Source organism: Carlito syrichta, unplaced genomic scaffold (assembly GCF_000164805.1).
Source record: "Carlito syrichta isolate Samal-C Ts95f unplaced genomic scaffold, Tarsius_syrichta-2.0.1 Scaffold288085, whole genome shotgun sequence".
NCBI lineage: Eukaryota > Metazoa > Chordata > Mammalia > Primates > Tarsiidae > Carlito > Carlito syrichta.
The window spans coordinates 472,985-496,874 of record NW_007232181.1 but is presented as its reverse complement, the minus strand read 5'-3'; the positions used below and the strand labels follow the sequence as shown (position 1 = coordinate 496,874).

The 23,890-nt window shown below is 37.7% G+C and overlaps 1 protein-coding gene across 1 annotated transcript; it reads left to right on the top strand.

The window, feature by feature from the left end:
- Window positions 1–286: 286 nt before the first annotated feature.
- FAM76B (family with sequence similarity 76 member B) lies at window positions 287–20,336 on the top strand (the record flags this gene model as incomplete). Its single annotated transcript, XM_021710097.1, has 8 exons — window positions 287–341; window positions 1,403–1,558; window positions 3,989–4,188; window positions 7,814–7,861; window positions 8,045–8,125; window positions 8,765–8,897; window positions 12,153–12,254; window positions 17,658–20,336. Coding segments are annotated over 8 exons (865 nt in total), but the record flags the coding sequence as incomplete, so codon positions are not given.
- Between the last annotated feature and the right edge of the window lie 3,554 nt (window positions 20,337–23,890).

Below are 23,890 nucleotides of genomic sequence, written 5' to 3'. Positions count from 1 at the left end.
CGCCACGGTGGAGCCCGGGTGGGCGGCGGGGACGGCCGGCAGCCCCTTTTGTGTGCTGCGTTCGCCACCGTGAAGTGCGCGCAAACACACGTCTTCGCGGCCGCGAAGTGCGATTAGCGAGACAGTCCTGAAGAGATCCCTGGTTTTGCCTTTCTGAAACGATCCTTGCTCTGCATTGGCAGAAGTGAGAAGTAGGACGGCGCGTTGACGCGCTTGTTTAATTCAGCAGGACCCTGATTGCCTCAGAAAGCTGAAAATGATCGTCTATATACAATTTCTTTTTCAGCAAAACTAACACAATTTGTAAGAAGTGTGCTCAAAATGTGAAGCAATTTGGGACGGTAAGTATGATGTTTTTATTTCGTGTTATTGTTACCGGCCAGTTAATGTTCTTTACAAAACTGGACCCTTCAGAAATAGGTGTTGTATTTTACATGTTGTAAAAATATGTATTGTATTTTACGAAGTAAATTTTTTGTTGGGAAGATGACAACATTTAAAAAGGTCAATGTGCATGTTGTGTGTATATTGAATTTCAGTCTGAAGTTTACAAAGCTGTTCTTTAAAGACTCAGATATACAAACTTGTTCTTTGAAGAAAGATTCAGATATACACACGCTTATCCATAAAGATTACATAATCAGACTTTCCCCCTCTTTGGAACTCCTTCAGAAACATTTTTGTAAAATAGCACAGTTCAGATATTTATGCACAAAAGTCATGACACTATCCTAGTACAAATTATCTTATGTTCATATTACAATCATTATAGGTGTATCATACCATTATTTGTTATTGGTCAAGGTGCCAATCTTAAGGCTCTGTGCTATCCCAAGTTGCCTTTTAAATATCAAAGAAAATCAAGGCATATGTGCTAGTTATGTTGGCTCTGTCAATTTTTAAAATTGAAAACTCTAGTGTATCTCCTAGGTGTCTATACCTGTAGATGATGAAAAGTTAATGCCTTTTAAATCAGTGATGCCGTAATCAAGCTTACAAGGATGTTCAGCTAGTTGAAGTCTATTTTCCCAAATTTTGGATACATGAGACTTTTCTATCCAGGTGTAGCTTTACTTTCATTCTTTGAAACCTTTTTTGTGTGCAGGTTTTCTGTTACCTAATGTACTGTGCAAATCATAAATGCTTTTCTTGTGGTCTTACTTAAATATCCCGATGGAGTAACAATGAATTTCATGACTCTAAAAATAAAAATTAGTTGAATGAATATAAACGTGATAAATGTCATAGAATATGACAAGGTGATATACTTAACAAATTTTTTTACCTGTCAGTTTTCTTAATTGATCCCAGAGATATGTCTAATGTTGGGTATGTTTTATGTAGCAAGTTTTTAATATATTTAAATATCTCCATTTTAAAAAAATGTACACCTCTTTTTCAGCCCAAACCTTGTCAGTACTGTAACATAATTGCAGCATTTATTGGTACCAAGTGTCAGCGTTGCACAAATTCAGAAAAAAAATATGGACCTCCTCAGACCTGTGAACAGTGCAAACAACAGTGTGCTTTTGATCGGAAGGAGGAAGGAAGAAGAAAGGTATGCTTTATTTATGTTATGACATCTGGAAATTAAATAAAATACCAAACAAGTTGGAAGTTGTTATAACTAATACACTGCTGAGACTTGATCTATTCTTTGGGTCCATGAAAGGAGGAGGTAGTTAGAGAAAAGTGCACATACAGTGAGTTTCTCCTTGTTTGCATGATACATAGGTTTTTCTAGACCAGTTAAGTTTACTACTTTAAAAAATATTCCATGATGGTGATGGCTATTCTGTACTATTTGGTTATCCCCCATATTGTGTTCAGGAGATTTAACTCATTACTGTTATATAAGTCCTTTCATCCAACTAAACACATTCTCGATTGACAAATTTTTCAGTTTCTTACTTCTGAGAGCAGGTGAAAATAAATAAAAAAATATCTGAAACTGGTTGCCACAAACTTCTGTTGTTAAGTACAAAAGAAATGGTCTTTTCTAAATTGTCACCTTTTTCACAATGCAGCTGGGAGCTGCAGACATATCCAGTATTTGCCTCAGACACCACTCTGACTAGTATTCCGTACTTTATGTATTTTATTCGGATTATAAACCTGAAAAGACAGCCTTCCATGATGAGGTAAATTCACATCAGCAGCAACCAGGAATAGAATTTGGAATGACGTACATTCACGTCAGTGGTCACGAATGAGCTAACCTTTTGCCGACTTCTTGAAGTTGGTGTGAAAACAATGCCTGGTTACACGTTGGGACGCAGGATCGGAAGTTAGTCTTGTACCTTTTGAGACAGGCTCATATTTGCAACCGTTGTTTGTTTTTCTTCACCGACAGTGACTTAATAAGTGTGTGTGTGCGCGTGGCATTCCTCTTCTGATCAGCATCCACACGGGCCTCCTGTTGTCTGTCAGTTTCAGTTGATTTGGAGGATGACTGTCTCTTTGAGGGGCTCCCTCAGACCCCCCAGCAATGTATGTACCCTAGTTATAAGACACGTCCCTCCAGCACTTTCCGTGTGAACAAACAGAAGACAAAAACTTAGTTTTATTTTTACAGGGTTAGTCATAGTAATTTGAGGAAGAAGTCTCTTGTCCTCCCCTTGGACACACATGCAGTTGATTCTCGTTATTTGCAGTAGTTAATGTTTTATAGTGTGGGTACAAACACTGAATTAGTGAATATAGTAGCTTTCTCATTGTTCATGGGGGATACTTTCCAAGACCCTCTGGATGCCTGCAACTAGGGATAGGACTGAACTCTTGTGTGTACTGTTTTTTTCCTGCACATACACACCTCTGATAAAGTTTACTTTTGCACAGTGAGAGATTATCAACAATAACTAATAAGACAATGAGATAGTTATAACAACATATTTTAATAAAAGTTACATGAACATAGTCTCTCTGCCTCTCAGAATATCTTTCTCTGTAATAATTTTAGACTGAGGTTGACCATGGGTAACTGAAACTGTAGGTAAGGAATACTGTACTAAACCGTTGCCCCTAAGGGAAATACAGGATTGAGTTCCTGCTTCTGTGATAACATGTTGGTCACTTGATCAGTACGGAGCTTTACTATCTGTGTGCTTTTGTTTAAAGACACTTTATTTAACATATACTGTGGATTAATTTAATTGAACCCACACCAGCAGCACCAGTGGTGCCTGAACGAAACTTTTGTAACACTGTGGGCCTATATGACACAACACAGCCTTCGTGAGTTTAGGAACACTGTACAGGGGCGCCCAGCAGTACTCTTTGGGACCATTTTAAACATCAGAATCACCAAGAGAAAGCACAAAAGCTTAAAAAACGACACTAAGTAGACTACGGAAGGGAGACTTATCTGAGAGCTAAAACAAGAAGGCAGAGCACTTGTTCATCTCATCTGTGAGCATGTGCTGTCAAGTGACAAATTTTTCACCATACTGTATGTGTGCAGATGACCACAGAAGTGCTACAAGTCTTGATTTGGGGGGTTGCAGGTAGATTTTAGTAAGTAGGGAAATTTGCAGATGTGAAATCCAAAAATAATGAGAATCAACTATATGTTATTTGGGCTTCCCTGTTTTTCTATAAATGCCTAATACCCACTGTAGTGGGAGATATTTTATCGTTTTAATGACAGTGATTTAAGAATTTAGTCTATGTTGGAAGTATATCAATTTATGCTTATTTTTCAGGCTCAAGGAAACATAACGTGTTTTTCTCTTCAAATTAAAAATGCCTCATAATCAATGGTAGTCATATAGCATCCTCATTAATTTTATAATCCACCACACAAATATTTCCCAAGTTTCAGAAAAGTCTAATTTTACTTCCATTTTGCAAAAGTCTGCGAATGTGTGTGCGCATGCACGTGCTCATGTGTGTGAAACATAGCTGAAAGTTGAGCAGTGTATCTTGCCTGGTTCACTGACAGCCAGATTATATGGGTATGTTTAATCTAATACATATATTTTCTTGAAAGGTTGATGGAAAGTTGTTATGCTGGCTCTGTACGTTATCATACAAGAGAGTTTTACAGAAGACAAAAGAACAAAGGAAGAGCCTGGGGTCTTCACATTCCAATTCATCTTCTTCATCTCTTACTGAGAAAGACCAGCATCATTCAAAACATCATCACCACCATCATCACCATCACCATCGTCACAGCAGTAGCCATCACAAGTAAGTACTTTGAAATCATGTTTTCTAAAATTCTTCCTGGCATTCTAATGTCATGTATTAGTGTTAACTTCTTGCAAGTCTTGACTATGTTAGTCTAGTCTCCATTGTGCACAGTAAGCTTCTTCAGTGTCTAAGGCCACATCTCTACTTTATTCAGTGTATAAAAGTACATTCATGGGATGTATTTAGCTAATTACCATAATAATAAAGACAGAGTATTTAAGAAATTAATCTGTAAAATTAAGATCATACCATGAAGTCAAAACACAAGTACATCAGTTCATTAACACTTCAGTGATTTGAGCTGTCAGAAGCCTCAGTATTCTTTTTTTGTTTAAATAATTGTTAGGCTTTTACTTGTAAAAATTATATTTATCTCAGTTGTCATTCACTTTGGTAAACAAACAAGTGATTGCAGTGATTAGGGCTTTGGAGGGCACATTGTAACACTATCATTTTTTATTATGGTGAAACCGTTCTTGTTTTTTTTTTTTTTTTTATTGAGTGGCCACATTTTTCTTCTGAATAACACTATTAGGTGAGAACTAAAGAGATGCTCTTGTGAATTCTCTGCATTATAGTGTAGTAGCAACCTAATTTCATCTGGTGTCAGGATCATTCACCCTGGCCAAGTAGTATGACTCTCTTCTCTGCCTTTTTCTTTTCTTTTTTTTTTGGAGTTGGAGTCTCACTCTGTCACCCAGATTGGAGTGCAGTGGCCACTCCAGCCACTGCAACCTCGACCTGCTGGGCTCCGGTGATCCTTCCGCCTCAGCCTTCCAAGTAGCTGGAACTACAAGTGCGCGCTACCATGCCCGGCTAATTTTTTTGATTTATTATCGAGATGAGGTCTCGCCAAATTGCCCGGGTGGGTCTCGAACCTGCGGGCTCAGGCAGTCCACTCACCTCAGCCTCCCAAAGTGCGGGATTACAGGCTGAGCCTCTGAGCCCGGCTGGGACCATTCTTAACTTGGAGGTTTCCCAAAATGTGAGAAATAATATTGTAAGCTGTAGTACTTTGCTGTTTTAAAAACACATTTTTAGGTACTCTTCAAATACAGACAACCACAGTCATCTCTTGCTTTATTTGGGGGTTAGTCCTGGGATCCCCTCATATACCGAAACCCACACGTACTCAAGTCTGCCCTGCAGAGCCTGCCTCAAGGAAAAGTCAGCTCTCTGTGGGCACGGCCTTCACAGCCTCCACATACTAAGCTTGCCGTCTCCATTTGGTTGAAGAAAATCTGAAATTCAAACCTGGGTTGTTCGAAGGTCAACTGTACTTGATTCTTAAAGTGACTTGGGTGGGGGGAGGCGTTACACAGTAATAGTGTCTTCACCCTTGATGTGAGCTGTGTTACGGTGTCTTAAAATGGGATTTTAGTCTTATGGAAAAATCAAGAACACTAAGTCAAATTAAAAACACATTTGCACACATTAAAATGGAATAAACGGGGACGTGACACTCATTTTCAGAAGAATTTATTGTTTTTAATCTAAATTTTTCAATGAGTCTTAATGTAGTTTCAGATGGTTATTTGGATTGTATTTTTGTTTAGAGAAAACTGATGTCTACCACATTTTGGAACACATGATGGTATTTTTGGAATACAAGAGATTTCTCTCTAATTAGTAAGATTTTATTCTGAGCTGTGTGCAATCCCCTATTGGATGATGAGATTTCACTGAGGTACCGATGCTTATTTCTGCCATGTTGTAGTGCTTTCCAGGAGTGGCAGTGGTAGATTACAGTGCAGTAGCTTCTCTCATCGAACTGTTTTGACGAATTCTTGTGGTCTTTGTATCGTTATCCCAAGAAGCAAAGAACATAAATCTCCCTTGTTTTTGCTTCTTGCTTTAAGAAAAAAATATGACAAAATAGCTTTACCCTTATCGCCTATGTCAGACCTACTTCTAAGACTGCCAAAATGTTTCTCTTTCTCTTGTCCTTTACAGATAAATGTGTCTTAGTATGATGTGAAAGAACACAATCAGAATGTTTGTAAGGTTCAAGTTATGTTACAATAACCTATCCTTTTGAAAGGGTAACAGGCTTCAGACAGGGAAAGAGAACAGTGTTGACTTTCAACCTTTTTTTCCCTTTTGGTTACTTAAGAAATACATATGCTATTTTGAACTTAAAGACTAGGGACCGTTTGATGAACAGACAGTTTGTAGGGTCTTGCCTTAAGTCAGTAGATTAGAATAAATATGCAGAGCATACATGTTGTGTTAGATAGTGATTGGTGGGGTTGGGGGGTGTGGTGGCGGCAGGTGAAATGGGCACTGAAGTCAGTCTGAATCCAGGATGGACAGCCCTCAGAAAGCTGAGATGGAGCTCCAGTGTTTCTGATAAATCATTGTGAATGTGATTGTTTTTACTATGAAAGATGGCCTATGTGATCATATGGCTTGCTAATGCTTATAATGAAGTGTGTAAAAGAAGCATGGACAACTGAATTCCTCAGTAAGGCTGCCATTCATTCACAGGGAAGAGTTCCTCAGGCTGATGGAATTTTAGCTACTGTTTCCTCGGCTACTGCCCATTCTAAAGAGCATGATCAGCTTGTAACTTTTGCTTAAAATATGCCTTCAGCTAAAATAATAGCAAATTTTACACATACATATAAATGTATGTACTTGTATCTTATGTCTATACTAGCAGTGTACTAAGTGTTTACATACATAACTCATTTAATCCTCATGTTGGCATAAGGTGTGTATTATGTCTGCTTACATATGAGACAACTAACTGAGGCTTAGGCAATTAAGTAATTTGCACAAGGTCATACAGTTCAGGTCTTCTGATTTCTTTTAAATTGTGTAAATGCATGGAATCTGGTTCATAAGAGATGCTCTGCATGTTCAGTGAATAAATTAGGGGTTGGTGAAGGAATGGCTGATGTGCAAGCACAGGAGAAAAGAAGGTAGGATTCATAGTCAAGTATAACATGCTTATTAGTATTATGGCAATATGGAAAAGAAGCTTCATAGTGTTAGTTATTAGGAAAAGTAAAACAATTTATTACTGTGAAATATCCCAATGGTTTCAGCATGACTTTTCCAGAGTACCAGTTGAAGAGATATCTAGAGAGTTTGGAAAAGATTCTTAGGAGATCTAGAAAAGAATCAAAGACATTAAAATACTTCCTCATTTAAACTGACTTACTATTCTGAGCAACTGGAGTACTTGAAAGGAAGAATCTCCACTTAGGATTATCAGGAAAGCCTTAACTTTAAAGATACAGTTGTTGTGTCTAGATATCAGGGCAGCTGAAGTACAATGATTCCAAGAGTTTATAGAATCTTTTTATGGCATTTTTTATGCTCTGATACCCCACCTTGGGTATTAAGTTGAACTACGGACATCCTGATCAGAAAGAAAATTCTGTCTCTATCATTGTACCTTTCTTAAAGAACTTAAAGTGGCTAGGAGTAATCTGAGTAGAGTTTATCTCCATTATACTATGATTTATTCAACACATATTAGCTTCGTCTGAAAACATAAATATTTCTCTGAACAAAAGATTATAAACATATTTAATTTGATTCCATTGAGAAATAATGTTCATTGTAGATGTGTTAAATAAGTGTTGCTATTAGATGCCATTTGTGTACTTTTCAGAATCAGCAACCTAAGTCCAGAACAAGAGCAAGGACTGTGGAAACAGAGGTAAATATATTAATGTACTTTCTGTAGTATTTTTCTGAATGTATTTTTGTAAATGTGATCTTCATTGAGCTTTGTTGCTTTAGGCTTAAAATAATAAGTTTCATTCAGTGTAGAAGAAAAATAACTTGTTGCTTGCTTTCTCTACCCTTTTAAACTCTAATTGTTCTTAATGTTTGGTTTCAGCCATAAATCCTCTGCAGCAATTCAGAATGAAACTCCAAAGAAAAAGCCCAAATTGGAATCTAAGCCCTCTAATGGAGATAGGTAAAACAAACTCCTTTAGTGTTGTCAAAATTCCACTTAACTGAACAGTTATGACTGATTGCCAGTTACTGCTGGATAAAAGATAGAAATGTGCTTTCTACATTGACTTATTTGAGTTGCCTAGAAAAGTAAATATAAAGCAGTTAAAAAAATTAATTTTAACAATAAGAAAGTGGCACTGAACTATGTTGTTCTATTTGGGGAATAAATTCGGGTTTTTGAAAAAAGAAAACAAATCTGAATAGAGAACAATGTCTTTATTCTTCAAAGAAACACAAGTCTAATTGTGGTATTTTAAATTGACCTGCTTAAAAAGTGTTTTTAGGTTTAAAATACTATGACTTTGTTTTAGTTCATTAGCCAAAAGTTTGCTGATGTTACTGTACAAATTGGCTGCCTATTGCTTTACACTAGAAGTATTGACCCCCTAAAAGCTAATACTGAATTATATTTCTGCAGGTGTATGTAATGTGTGCCATTAGTAAGGTAATTTGCCAGTTGCATCCATTTCTGTCAGGTACATATTTTTTTGCATTAGCTTTAAGGATGTTTGTGGAATTGTCTAATTTATGCAATTTGAACACCTGCTCATTTTCTTTCTACTTCATTAACTGTGTTTTACTTTTTTCTTTTTAGTAGCTCTATAAATCAGTCAGCAGATAGTGGGGGCACAGACAATTTTGTCCTTATAAGTCAACTGAAAGAGGAAGTGATGTCTCTTAAGCGTCTCTTACAGCAAAGAGACCAGACCATTTTGGAAAAAGATAAAAAGGTGAGAACACAGTTCACTGGAGCCTGGTAAGATTGACATCTTAACTCTTGCTTGGTAATTGCAAATTTTATTAGACTTTCTTTAATAGTTTGGTCATGTTTGTTGTGCATGATTCTTGTGAGACAAATTATGAAAGCCCAAATTGGAATCCAAGCCATCTGATGAATATAGGCAAAATGGTTTTTCAGATTTTAGTTCTAAGAATTAAGTGAGAACTAATTAAAATAGTAATAATTTCTAAACCTTAGTTTCAGTAAGTAAAACCAAGTCTAATATCTTAATAATTTAAAAATGAGATGTAAACAGACGACTTTGTGAACTCGTCGTCTAAGAACATAGTTGGGCATAATCTTGGATGTACTGATCATGTGTTTCTGTCAATCCAAAGTGAATAACGGTGAAAAAGTAATAGTAAGTATGGGGCTTTCTTGTGTGGAGTTGGTGATTAGCAATAGGTCTCTTGGATCATTTTGTAGGAAGTATGTGTGCTTCTTGGGATGTTGTTGATCAGTTAAGTAATGAGGGATATCACATATGTTGCCTGTGTAAGGGAAAGAGGAATGTTAGCAGAACTGTAGACAAATTTAATGTTTTCTTGTACCCTGAAATCAGGATGGCATAACTGTGGGACATGGAGCGGGAAACGGTTCCGAGGTCATTCAGCCCTAGCTGGCTTCAAACCTCAGTGCTGACACTTGGCGTGGCCTTGAGCGGGTGCTCTCCCTCTCTGGGCCTCCGTGTCCTCTCTCAGGGTGGGTGGCGAGGACGTTTGGAAAAGCTCCCACGGTGGGAGCGTTCCTGGAGGGGTTGCCCAGTTTCACATTTTAAAAATTGGAGCCTTAATACTGTCTTAGGGGATGATGGTGGTGGTTAAATGGGCGTGTTTATTGTAGCTTCTGATATGTGTGAGTGCTCGGAGGGGCTGTGACCGACGCTTGCCCTTCTTCTGGGCTTGTGTTATGGTCCCAGACAGTGCAGCTTGACCTGTATCCGGCATCTTATGCAGTAAGTGACCGTGAAAAACATTGTTTTAAAAATCATGACCAGCACGTGATTTAGATGTGTAGAGATGTATGTGAATTATATCCATCTCTGAGTATCCATAGTCGTGTTTGAGTCTGAGATGGCTTTTATTTCTGGCGTTAGTAACTTTTATGTTATATTTTTCTACACCGTAATGATTAGTGTCTTAAATTATTTTAATACATTTGTACCTGATTTTAAGCAAATTCAGTATATGAAAATTAGGATTGCCATAAGATAAAAATAGGATAGTTAGGGGTGTCTTTTGGTTCTTTTTTGATACCATTTTTAAAAATTCATGAGCTTTTATGGAAATTTGTTCTGTATACAATGTTTTAGAGACAAGCCTGGTATATCTGTATTAATCAGTGGTTTCAAAATCAAGTAGTAATAAATTGTATTATATTTACTGTTGTTTAGATTCCTTTTTCTCTCTGGCATAAGAGGTATCATTTCTTTCTTAGGGCAGTTGGTTGAGGTTTTCTGCTTTTGTTGGCATTCCTCTTTTTTAAAAATGGGAATTGAAATTAGCATTGCTATAAGGAAAATACTTGTAAACCTAGGATAGTTACACGTATGAAACTTTCTCTCACAAATTTAAGACAATCAGGTTACTTTCCTGAGTTGTCCTCACAAAGTGGCTCAGAGACTTCGAGGGCCAGACCTGTTCTAGGCCACGGAAGCCAAAGGTGAGTCACGAGAGACGGATTCCTGCCCTTCCAGAAGTGCCATGTGGGACGGCTCAGGTATGGTGAACAGAATGATCGTCTTGGCCGATCAGGTGTGAACTGGCACCTCAGGACGGGAATTCTCTTGTGACACAGAAAGTTGAGAAAGGATTTACTTATGCTTTGAATTTGACAAAATCAAGGGCTTTCATTTCAAAAGGTGAAAGTATAAGACACCATGACTTCCTTTCTCTCTTTTCGCTATTTATGTTTTTCAGTTTACTGGCTACTAAATAATTACCAAAAAGAACTTTGCTCACATAATGAAAACCGTTAAAAAAAAAAAAAACAAAAAGAAAAAAAACAGGAAGCTGCATCTGTGTGGTTCTGATAATGAAATTATGTAACTTTTTGGTTTGCTGTCATAAGATTGTACTTTATTGTGTGCCATTTATGCTTATGAAGTTTATCATGCAGCCTTCTTTGCTTCCTCAAGCCACTGATATTTGTTCTGTTTGTCTAATTTAGCACAGATTTTGATAGCAATGCCCTTTCCTTATTCCATATCAGTGGTATTTCAGTACTTTGTTCTCTTCAGGTGTTAGGTGGTATTGTGTACATAACTCTGGACATAAATTTTTTTTTTCTTTTCTTTTTTTTCCTTACTGGGGTTAGGTGGTATCTCAATGTGGTTTTGATTTGCATTGGACATACATTTAAAAAGATAAACAGTATAGCTCTTGGTCAATAAAACCACTTCTGTTTATACTTGCCAAGTGTAAAACTTTTCTCTTTTAAAACTGAAAGATTATTTTAACCTGAAACTAGTTGAAACGTTTACTTTGTTTATATTATATAAGAACATTTTAATCGAGGCATTTTTCAAGGTATTAGCCAGTAAGCTTTTTTGTTGGCATATCAGTTACCAAACTCTATGTCCAGTGAAGCTGCCTCTTAAAAAAAAAAATGGGCAACTTCTCAAAACTTTTATTGATGATTAATTATTATCCTAACATTAAAATTACACTATAGTAGGTCAGTTGCAGTGAGTGGTTCACACGTGTAATCCCAGCACTTTGGGAGGCTGAGGCAGGAGGATTGCTTGAGCCCAGGAGTTTGAGACCAGCTTGGGCAGCATAGCAAAGACCTTGTCTCTACAAAATATTAAAAAATTAGCTGGGTGTGGTGGCATGCACCCATAATCCCAGATGCTCGGGAGGCTGAGGCAGGAGGAGCAGGAAGTCAAGGTTGGAGTGAGCTGTGATCACTGCTCCTGCCCTCCAGCCTGAGTGACAGTTGAGACCCCAGCTCAAGAAAAATAAAAACAAAAAACAAAAAAAATTACACTGTAGTAAAGCAGATAGAATTCATTTCCCAAAGCAAATTTTGCATAGACTGTACAACTCAGGAAACTGCTATTAACATCTTCTACCTTAATCATGAAATGTGAGTTTATTGTGAAGAATTTAAAAAATGGTGTGTGTTTGTGTATGTGTGCACACACATATATATGTGTGTATGTATGTATATAAATAATTATTACTTTTGTCTTTTAATCTCTCAGCTAACAGAACTAAAGGCAGACTTTCAGTACCAAGAGTCAAATTTGCGAACGAAGATGAACAGTATGGAAAAAGCTCACAAAGAAACTGTGGAACAACTTCAGGTAGACGGCCTCACTTACGTCAGTGTTAGGCAGAGGGGGCTAGCCTTGGGTCGTAGTTTTCACTGACTTGGATTGGTGCTGGTGTCCCTGTTTTGTGTATCCTGTCAGGTGTTTCAGTTTCAGTTTTGATTCTGACTTTATCATCCCATTAAAAGCTGAATTACCCTTGAAGGGTAATTCAGTACATTAATCCTGAGCACTTCTGCCTAAACTTCACGGTTTTTCAGAGATTATTGTTGGAGTAGGCTCTACTGCTCATCAGGCTAAGAGCAAAAATTTAACCCTTTGCACTCGGAGCCATCTCGAGAATCACACCAGCAACTCGACTGCACTTTTTTACCAAGTAGTAAAAAACCAGTCCCTTCCTATTAAATAGTATAGCGTTGGAGCCAATTATTTTATTGTAATGATATTTTGCTTATGATGGAATTTGGGACATTGAGGAACTTATTTATGACAAAAATAATCAAAATTTTATATCTTATATTTTTCTTACGTGGTAACATGAAGCAGTCACTGACATATATTGCAGATTCACTGGTATGTATTGTGCAGTAGTAATTTTTGGGCGCCTTCCACCTGGTGTTTTTCTGTTTGAGCAGACAATGCAGTCTTGTTTTATCCTACCACACTAATAACATGTCATTTATTGTCCAGTCTGTTGTTCATAGATGAAGTGGAAGGACATTCTCTTTCTACATAACGCCAGCTGATATTTTTTTGGGATGTATATCTCGGTATATATTCTGTCTCTTTATTTGCTTTTTCATGCAGTTTGAATAGAAAGCTTCAAGGAAACATACATTTTTGAAAAATTTGTGCTGGCGTAATTTTGTCCTGTTACAATCACCAGCAACCTCTTTATGTCCCCTGAGAGGGGACACCCGAATGGTTTGCTGTACACCGAGATGCAAAGGGTTAAAAATCAGATTCGTGAAACTTAGGTGAAAGTAAGTCCTCCTTTCTGCCTCCCTCCAGGTAATGAGAAGGGAGGTGGGGTCTAGAGCCATTTCTCAGGAAGTTATGCTGCGTGCAGTGATGCCGGGCAGGGTGTGCTGCACCTGTGTCTGTGGCTTGCAGATGCCAAGGAGGCTTCTGCTGTGTGCCCGCAGGTAGAGGTCCACATCATCCTCAGAGTGCGCAGTGTGGTCCCTGGAATTTAAGTGCAGAGCAGCTGAATGGTGAGGCCCAGAGTCACCACAGTAACGGAGAGGGTAGGCCCGATGTCTGGCAGGCGGATGGTGAGCATCCAGCATGGGGATGGGTTATTCCTCAGGAAAGCTTGCTCTCACTCAGGGTCTATAAATTTAGAAATAAGACCATACTAAACTAAATACAGGTTCTCTTTGATTTATGCATTCCGACATTTGTAGAATTAGTCTTTAGTAAAAGGCATTTAAGGTTAAGAAGTTTTAAGCCTTGAGAACATAAAAGGTGCCGGTACACAGACTACATACAGGCTTGTGGGAATGTGCAGCTTTGGAGGCAAGGAATTAGTACTGTCCCGTTTTTGTTTGTTTTGTTTTTTAACATTGTAACGGCAAAGGGCTATTTCCTGTTCCTATTTTTTGGTTGTGTATTCTTCATACTTCTTTGCAAGTAGTTCGAATTTAGTGGGATTTAGGAGCCTGCTGAAATTTGAGGTACAGGTTGCCTGGTCTTCACCCTGCTCTTACTATTCCAAAGACTGGAAGAGGACGCTCATCCAAAACTGGGACATGGCAGGCGTTCCAACAGCCTGTGACTAAGAGGTGCCCTGTGGAGATGGCTGTTGGCCCCCACCGCCCTGGGAGTGCTCATATCTTATGTCAGGCTTCCCGTGTGTTAATTACTATTTTCATGCACCTGCAAGTGTTGTTTCTAGTTTTATGATATTCTTATCTTTCTCATTCAGTGATGCTGAATGATTACTTAGAGCAGAATCTTTCACACAGTGATCTCTGGTTTAAGGCACCATGAGCAAAGCTTCAGTGACAGTCTAGAGTTTTTATAACAGAAAAACTGTGAGCAGTACTTAACTATGATTTAGCTTAGTCTTTTCCACTGTCTTAAAGAGCAGTTTTTTTGTTTATTTGCATCCTAGTTGCAAGCACAGGGGAACCTTCTATGGCTTGGCCTGATTGGTGTCCTAAGCCTAGCTCCTCTTGGTTCCATGAAGGACAACAGCAGCTAATGCTCATATAGAGACAGGACATTTCGACATGAGCTCACATATGCTGTCTCATGGGCACCTTAGGATGTCTGAGTTATGTGACCTGCCCTTCTTATAGAGGAACCTGTGAGTGCACAGTTATTAACAGGGACATAGAAGCCACCTTTTCTGACCCGGGCGTGGCCATGCTTCCCCCTGTTCACACTGGCTCCCACCTCCTTGGGTTGCCCAGGTTCTGTCTTCTCCTTACCAGACCACCTGCCCGTGCCTCTCATGTTATAGCCAGAGACATTCTTCCTCTAGAGATTGTATAGATTATTTTCTGAGATGAGTGAATGTAATCATTGTTCTTATCTTTATGTCATAAGGAATTGAGCCCTATAACAAAATTTATCTTGCTGTAATAGCTCTTAAAATATATTTAACCACTAAGCCTGGGACTAGGCACTGAATACCACAAGAAAAACCTGTCCAAAATGTCCTTCCAAGTTGTTTAAAACACTAAGAATAGTAAATATAAATTCTGCCATTTGTTGAGTTGGACAAATTGGCTGAAAGGAGACGAGGCCTCACATGTGGATGCCTTCTGTTTATTAGTCCCCATGTAGGCTTACCGTCCCGTACGTCTGATTAGTTTTCTCAGAGCATCTTGAGGTGGGTGGTGGAGTTTGTTTTACAAATGAGAACACAGACTCAAGTTTACAGAGCAGGTAAGCGACAGAGCCACGGTTTAAAGCAGAATCTGTGTTATTCTTAATCCAGTTCTTTTTTTGGCCAGTATTTCTAAGTGTTTTATGCGTTCTAAAGAGTTTTTAAATAATTTCGTTGATTTCTGCAAAGTGTAAAATGAAGTAATTTGAAGTTTAAATTTAAATTGAGTATATGTTTATTGCATTATAAAATTCATTTTTTAGTAGACTAAGACAAATTTGGACTTGTGTTCATTTCATAATTGATATACAACCTTAAAGGCTCTTGCCTCTCACATAACTCATCAAATAAGTGTATTAGTGATGTGCTTAGGTAACTATGTATATAAAATTACAGACGAGCTATAAGCTGCTAAAGCATTAAAACTGCTTTCAAGATCTAGTGTTTGAATTTTTGTATTTTGTACTTAGAAAATGAAAATTAGAAGCTCATTAATTTATTTTATTGGTGAACATTGAGAAAAAATAATTTGGAGCTTCACTTTTTGACCATTTAGTGTATCAATTCAAACATTTTTTTTTTTTTTTGAGTTGGAGTCTCACTCTGTCGCCCAGACTGGAGTGCAGTGGCCGCTCCTGGCCACCGCAGCCTTGACCTGCTGGGCTCCGGTGATCCTTCCGCCTCACTCTTCCAAGTAGCCGGAATTACAGGCATGCGCTACCACGCCCGGCTGATTTTTTGATTTATTGTAGAGATGAGGTCTCACTGCCCAGGCGGGCCTCGAACCTGCGGGCTCAGGCAATCCACTCACCTCAGCCTCCCAAAGGCGTGGGATTACAGGCTGAACCACTGAGCCCGGCTAGTTCAAACATTTTTATGTAATCGTAACTTAGAGATCTGGTGGAGGTCTTTTTGAGACAAATTGTAGATATAACTTTTTTATTCTCTTTATTAATTTGTATTTTGAAATTTATGTTTCTTATTTTTAGCCAGTAGGTTTATAAATTAAATCCAATGTAGCTAACAATTAAATACAAAGCTTAGACACCACATTGACTAGGACTGGTTATGAGTGTTCACTTGATTTTGCCTCACTGCCAGATATTCTCATTTGATCTGTACTCTAAGTTTCTTAATCTGCTTTGTTGTAAAGGGAAAGTAAAATTCCTTTTCAATTCTTGGTGGCTTTCTAAATTTGAAATTGATGCTGAATTTGAAATTGAAGCTTTTCGTTACCACTTTAGTTATTTAATGAACATTGAATAGGGAACCTCTATTAAGTCAGGCAGCTGAATATAATAAATGACCTGCACATATAAGCCCTGAGAATATTGTATTTTGGATGTCCGTGGTGTTACTCAGGAAGACGGAGATTGTAGAAGGGTGGGAGAACACAAGTGCACAGTCGGGAAAGGTTCCTATTTCATGAAGCGTCTTGAAGCGACTGACAGAGCAGGCAGGTGTCATCTCCCTTCTGTCTTTCAGCCATGTATAGCTAAAGGCAGAGTAGAGGAGGAAGTTTGGAGGCCAAAAATGTCTGGATAATAGGAAACATTGAAACCCATGAAGGAAAATAATGTTCAAACATGAGCCAGAGGATAGCTTTCAAAAATGGGTTAACTTTAGGGCAGTGCTCACGTTCTAAACTGTTTTTCCAATTTCCCCACTTTAGCTGGGAAACTTCAAAAGTGCCTTATTTAAGTTTCCTCTGCCAAGAGACTGAGTGGGGGAAAGGCAGGCAGTAGATGGCGATCGTCACTGAAGGCCTCTACACGTTGCTCTCACTAAACCAGTGATTGGCATAGCATGTTGGCTCAAGGACAGTGTCTCTGTCAGTGATGGGTGGGACGTTGGATAATGAGTGCAATTCAGTTTGGATCGTTGGCAAAGTGAGATTTTGAAGCCTTGCCAAAAAAAAAAATTCAGGTTTTCATGAGTTGCAAATGATGATATGGAGCTGCTCAAATCATACCAAAGCTGGTGACAGATGACCCTGGCAGTTCAAGGAACAAGAGCAAGTTTTGAATAAGGGCAGTCCTGATGGTGCTTAAAAAAAAAATTGCATCTCGTTACATGCCTTTGGCAAAGTGATGAATTCTGATTATTTTTTGCAAAAATGACCTCTTATAAATTTGTTCTACCTGAAGGTAAACTTTGAATGAAAGACCTCATACACCTTGCTGGGAAATACTCCTCTCAGATCAACACTTGATTCATTCTTTGATTTTATTTATTATAAAATACAACTTATTTTCATAGTTTTTATTTCATGTTTTAAGTTTTTATTTCATTTTTTCCTTATTGAATACTTGGGCTTTTAAGTGGATTCACTTTGTTGCTTTTTTTTTTTTGGTAACCAGTTGTATCTTTGGACAACAATTATATTAATGACATTTAGAAAGGGGCTAACATGCCAGTCTGGAATTTTCCCTCTGTATATTCAGCTTTAAAGAGATGAACCTGAGTGGACCAACTCTTTCATGTAACCCACTAGTGTTAGAGTGGGATTATTTGTCATACAAATGAACACTTAAATCTTCAACAGATCCCCTAATGATATTTCAAACATTTTTAATCTTGAACATTTTTGTCTCCCACAGGCCAAAAACAGAGAACTACTCAAACAGGTCGCAGCATTGTCAAAGGGTAAAAAGTTTGATAAAAGTGGAAGCATACTAACATCTCCTTGAGAAAGTAGTTATTTGTGTAGTGTTTCCTCTTACAGTGTAAATTTGGGGGGAAAATTCTGTGAAGCCCTTAAATTCTGTGTAGTGGGAAAATATTTTTACACACCAAATGAATTGGTGTGTTTCCTATTCACTTTTGTAACTGATATACAGCATTTTTAAAGTTGTAAATGTTGAAATAAAACTTCAACTGGTTTGAAGTCACTTTTTAATTATCTGATACCCAGGAACTCTTTTGCCAGCAATAGTATATATTCACAGTGGTGAGGGAGTGCATGGTAGTGCTCTTTGTAAAACGCAACATGTAATAATAGAGTAGGGGTGGGTTCGGAAGTCAAGGCAGCAGGGCGTTTGGTTGTTTTGTTGTACACTACACTAATTTCAGATAAATCGTTTTCAGTTTAGAAATACAGAAACTTTTGAACAAGAAAAATGGTGAACACTGATTTTTTGAGAATTGTGTTTTTACTTTGCATCAACATGAATTTCAGAGAGAGTCATGGTGCTTTTATTAAATGAACTTCAGAATATATGTAAATGTGTTTCTAAAAAGTTACACCATTCACATTACGTAGTAGCTTAGCATTTTCATTATTGGCCTAGAAATTCATGTTTATTGTACAGTTTACAAGGTAAAATGTGTTTCTGTTTTGTAAAAACTGTAGATTTTTACTTACAAGTGCCTTTTTGCCACCTAATGTTTTTATTTATAGGAATGCCAATCTTTTGTACATACAGTTTCTTTTAAAATCATGTTTAATAAATGTTTGTATATAAATGCATATGTACAGAAGCCTATTTCAAAAGGAAATCAAAATTGCTAGTAAAATGTTCGAGATTGCATTAAGAACTAACTGATAACACATATAGACTTTAGGAGATTTGTGGTTTGTTTCTGTGTGATCAGGGAAGCTTTTGGTCATTGAATTCACTTAATTATGCCAAAATACTTCCCCAAAGATTTAATTTTAGATTACTTCTGAGAGAGTCATTTTATTTTTTATGTTATATGACTTCATGATTCATATTTTGTGAGTAACATGTTTTGCTTTATGATTTTTTTATAAAATTACTTTAAAAATTATGTTTCTATAATGGTCCATGTATATGCTTTCCTTATAATGTGTGGTTATCTTAAGTTAATATTTATGTACACCATACTTAATTTGTAAGTTTAAAGCAAATCTGGAAAAAAAATAACTTTTTATCTATCCTGTGATTATCTCTGAATAAATTGAAATCTATAAGATTCAGGCACTATTTATAAGTAAATTGTCTCAAAGTCTTTAAAATTGTCTATAAAAGGTTAAGGCAGGGTGGGATAAGTTATGTGAAGTTATTAACTAATTATATTGTGATCCAGTGGTTTTCAGCCTGCAGTGGAATTGTTTAATGTAAGTTCAGACTTTTAGCTCGACTTTAAAATCTCAGGCATTGCTAGATACACTGTATAGAGGGAAAGAGTTCCTTGCCTTAGGAATTTATGTGCAAAGATAAATTTGTTTCAAGTAAACTGTTACAAAATTCATCAGTTTTGAAGGTTTTGATTTTAGACAAGTATTGATTATGAACGTCACATCAAAGATTGGCTTTCTTAAAAACAAACACATCATGATTGTAACAGTTCTCTTTAACATGATGTGTGTTTTGGTAGACTTCTTACGGTTGTTCGTTATAAAGTGATACCAAATAATTATTTGTCCAATTTGAAAGCATAGTGTAATTTTCAAGTGACAGTAGAAGTTTATTTTTATGAGACCTTCATGTAATCTTCCTTAAAGTTTGTACTCTCAACCATGCTTGATATGCCTTAACATGGGTTTTAATGTTTGCAAGATTTGCTCAATTCATAAGATAGTTAACTACCTTTCTTTATGATTTGTAATGTTTTATATTCTTGTTTCATAGCCGTTGTCAGTCCACAGTGGTCATTCTTGTTTTACTGTGTCACAGTTCTTATACCTTGTTGGAGATGCTACAGAGGAAAGCTGTCTGCCCCCCTCCAGCTTACATTGAAACTGAAAATAATATAATTTTAATTTTAGCTAACGTTAAAATTGAAGGTAATTTAATTTTAACGTTAGCTAACATTAACAGTCTAAATAATAAAACTTGGTAAATTCCAAGGCTAAAAATCTTTTAGGGGCTTCACAGTATTTAGTCCTAATTAAATACCCGATCTTTATTCTATGACCTTATTTTATAACTTAAGTTTTTTGCAATTGTATAAACTAGTAACTGAGTCCCAGTCCTGGATCTGTAGTGTGTTGACATAATGAGCTGATATTCTTTGAATGTGGACCTGTAAGGAGATATTATGGTGTGCTGTATCGTGCTTTTAGCCTGTTTTCTGCTATTAATTAGCATTTACCGGTGAGGGTCATTTTGGCTCAAGTTATTTATGTATTAATAGCCTGTGAATATTGCAGTCCTTTTTAGATTATATTGGTCTAAATATACATTCTGCAATGAACCCGTTAAGCTGTTCACATGTATAGACTATTGAAATACTGTACTTGTACACATCTGACTGTTGACATTTTGTACTTTTTTCTAAATCCAACATTTCACAATAAAAACTTGTCAAAGGCTGTATTAGTTTCCTGTTGCTGCTGTAACAAATTCCCACAAACTTAGTGCCTTAAAACAACAAAAATTAATTCTCTTACAATTCTGGAGACCGGAAGTCCAAAACCAGATTCACTGAACTAGAGTGAAGGGTGGCGGGTGGTTCCTTCTGGAGGCTCTGGGGAAAATTCTGTTTCCTCGCATTTTCCAGCGTCTAGAGCTCCATTCCTTGCATGCTGTGAGCTCCGTTTTCAAAGCCAGACGTGTAGCCTCTTCTTATAATTTAAGGACCTTACAAGGACATCACTGGCTCCACCTGGATGAATAGGACAATTTCCATCTAAGGTCCTTAGCTTAGTACATCTGCCAAGTCTCTGTGGTCATGTGAGGTAATGTGGTCACAGGTTCCAAGGATTAGGGTGTGGCCATCTTGGGGGGTGGGGTGGGGAACCATTATTGAGCCTACCATAAGCTTCACCTACAGTTTTCCTTTTTTCCCCTGCCATGAAGTCCTAAAACAGGTAAGAAGTAGCTCAGGCCAAACAATAGAAAGCATTTTCCTCTCTGTTAATTCACACTACTTGAGTGCAACAGGTATTTTCCTGGAAAAACAATACAAATTTTTGTGTAGTTCAGCTCTTATTTTGAAGCAACAATACAGCAAATCAAGCTATGTATGAAGTTTTTGAAGCTTGACTATTGTCAATGCTAGGTGGTTTGACAGGACAAAAGTTGAAGACATGATTCCATTTCTTTTTTCTTTTTCTTTTTTGAGACAGGGTCTGTTGCTCAGACTGGAGTGCAGTGGCACCATAATGGCTCACTGTAGCCTCAAACTCCTAGGCTTAGGTTAAGGTCCTGCTGCCCCAGCCTCCCGAATAGCTAGTACTATATGTGTGCCCCATCATGCCCAGCTAATTAAAAAAAAAAAAAAAAGACTTGTAGAGATTGGGGTCTCACTATCCATGACTTTGTAATAACAGACTGGTTTTGAACTCCTGGACTCAAGCAGTGCTCCCTTCTCAGCCTCCCAGTGTGCTGGGATTACAGTCATGAGTCATCATGCCTGGCTGAAGACATGATTCTTTAATTGATAAAGTAGTTGAGAAGAATATGCGTGGAAAAAATGTTTGAACCTAACTTTGGCCGTTATAAAGTGCAATAAAAAACTAGTAGCTTTTAGCAAGGGCATTTCAAGAACGGAGAGAAGGGAATAGCCACTGGTTTCTCAAACATTAGCGAGCATTAGTTACCTAGAGGGCTTGTTAAGCATATACTGGCCGACCTCACCCCCAGTTTCTGATGCAGGTCTGGAATGGGGGCAAAGGAATCAGCATTTCTCAGTTCTCGGAGAATGCTGGTGCTCCGGGCTCAGAGCCCAGATTTCCAGAGCCAGCATTTCAATAATTGACTGCATCCCCCCAGATAGACTATACCCCTGGGTAGGTAAGTAGTAGGTGGGGGGTACTTTAAAGAACCACTCCATTTAATGAAAAAGAAAGGATGGAATCACGATATCATCATTTTGCAACTTACACTGGAGGTAACCACTGGCCATCAACAGCAACCAATGATACATGAGGAGACGCGTTTCTACAGCAAGTGCGTTCTGGTTGAGGAACACTGCTGCTGATACCTGGGAAGTTATTTGGCCACAAAGAATCGAACCTAAGTCTAACCAAACATCTACCAATTAACAGGAACTAGGATGGAATATCATTGTGGATGGCACCACAGTTTTGCAATTGATCCAAATGTGTATCCAGTAGGTTGCAACAGGAAAGCCTATTGCAGGAGAAGTACTCAGGAGAAATCAACACTCACAATGCCTGACCTGATTTGGATCTTTTTTGCAAAAGAGGTATTCAGGAGATAGTAACCTGTCACAATGCCCAACCTGATTTGGGGCTCAACTGAAAAAGAGGTAATCTGGAGAAATCAACCAGTCACAATGCCTGACCCAATTCGGATCTTTATTGCATAAGAGGCACTCAAAAGAAAGTAACCAATCACAGTGCGTGACCTGATCTAGATCTTTATTGCAAAAGAGGTACTTAGAGGTTCTTAACCTGTCACAATGCCTGACCTGATTCAGATCTTTGTTGCAAAAGAAAGAGGTACTTGGGAGAAACTAACCAGTCACTATGCCTGACCTGATTTAGACCCTTACTGCATCAGAGAAGTCAGGAAATACCAACAATCATAATGCTGACTGGATTTGGATCTTTATTGCAAAAGATGTACTCAGGAGAAATCAACAATCACATTGTGTGACCTGGTTTGGATCTTCATTGCCAAAGAAGTACTCAGGAGAAATCAATCAATAACAGTGCCTGAGTGATGTGATTTGGATCTTTATTGCAAAAGAGATACTCAGGAGAAATCAACCAATGGCAGCGCGTGACCTGATTTGAATCTTTATTGCCAAAGTGGTACTCAGGAGAAATTAACCAATCACAATACCTGACCTGATTTGCATCTTTATTGCATAAGAGGTACTTGGGAGAAATCAGTCACTGTGCCTGACCTGATTTGGAACTTTATTGCATAAGAGAACTCAGGAAATATCAACAATCATAATGCCTGACCTGGATTTGGATCTTTATTGCAAAAGATGTACTCAGGAGAAATCAACAATCACATTGTGTGACCTGGTTTGGATCTTTATTGCTAAAGAAGTCCTCAGGAGAAATCAACCAGTAGCAATGCCCGACTGATTTGGATCTTTATTGCATAAGAGATACTTAGGAAAAAACAGTCACAATGCCTGACCGGATTTAGATCTTTATGGCAAAAGAAGTACTCAAGAGAAATCAACTAATGACAGTGGGCCGCCTGATTTGAATCTTTATTGCCAAAGAGATACTCAGGATATATCAACAATCACAATGCCTGACCTGATTGGGATCTTTTTTGCAGAGATATTCAGGAGAAATCAGCCAATCACAATGCCTGACCAGATTTGTATCTTTATTGCATAAGAGGTACTCAGAAGAAATCAACCAGTCACAATGTTTGACCTAATTTGAATCTTGAATCAAAGAAAAATATATTTTAACATTTATGAGACAACTAGAAATTCAAACACTAGTCATATATGATATTAAGAAATTACTGTAAGCTTTTCAGGTGTTATAATGGTATTGCAGCTGTTTTTTCCTAAAGAGTTCTTCCAGAGACACCTACTGGATATTTACAATGAAATGATACGACGATTAGTATTTGCCTCAAAATCATACAGAAAAGGAGATGGATGGGAATAGAAATGAAAGAGGACTGGCTGTGTATTTTTAATTTTGGGCACTGGGTGATGTGTATATGGTGGTTCATTGTACTGTATTGTTCAACCTTTTAATATAAGTTTAGGTTTTTCATAATAAAAAATAACACCACCACTCCCATCACCTTTGCCAGATGGCATTCACATTGAACAATGCATGTTCGCCCCTCCCCCAGTACAAAAAAGCAGAAATAAAAAAGACCATTCAAAATTCTACCTGGGGACATTTTGTTTTTGATTTTGTATGTTTTCTTCCGGCATTATTGTAAGCTTGGGGAGGCTTAGCATGACTGACTCT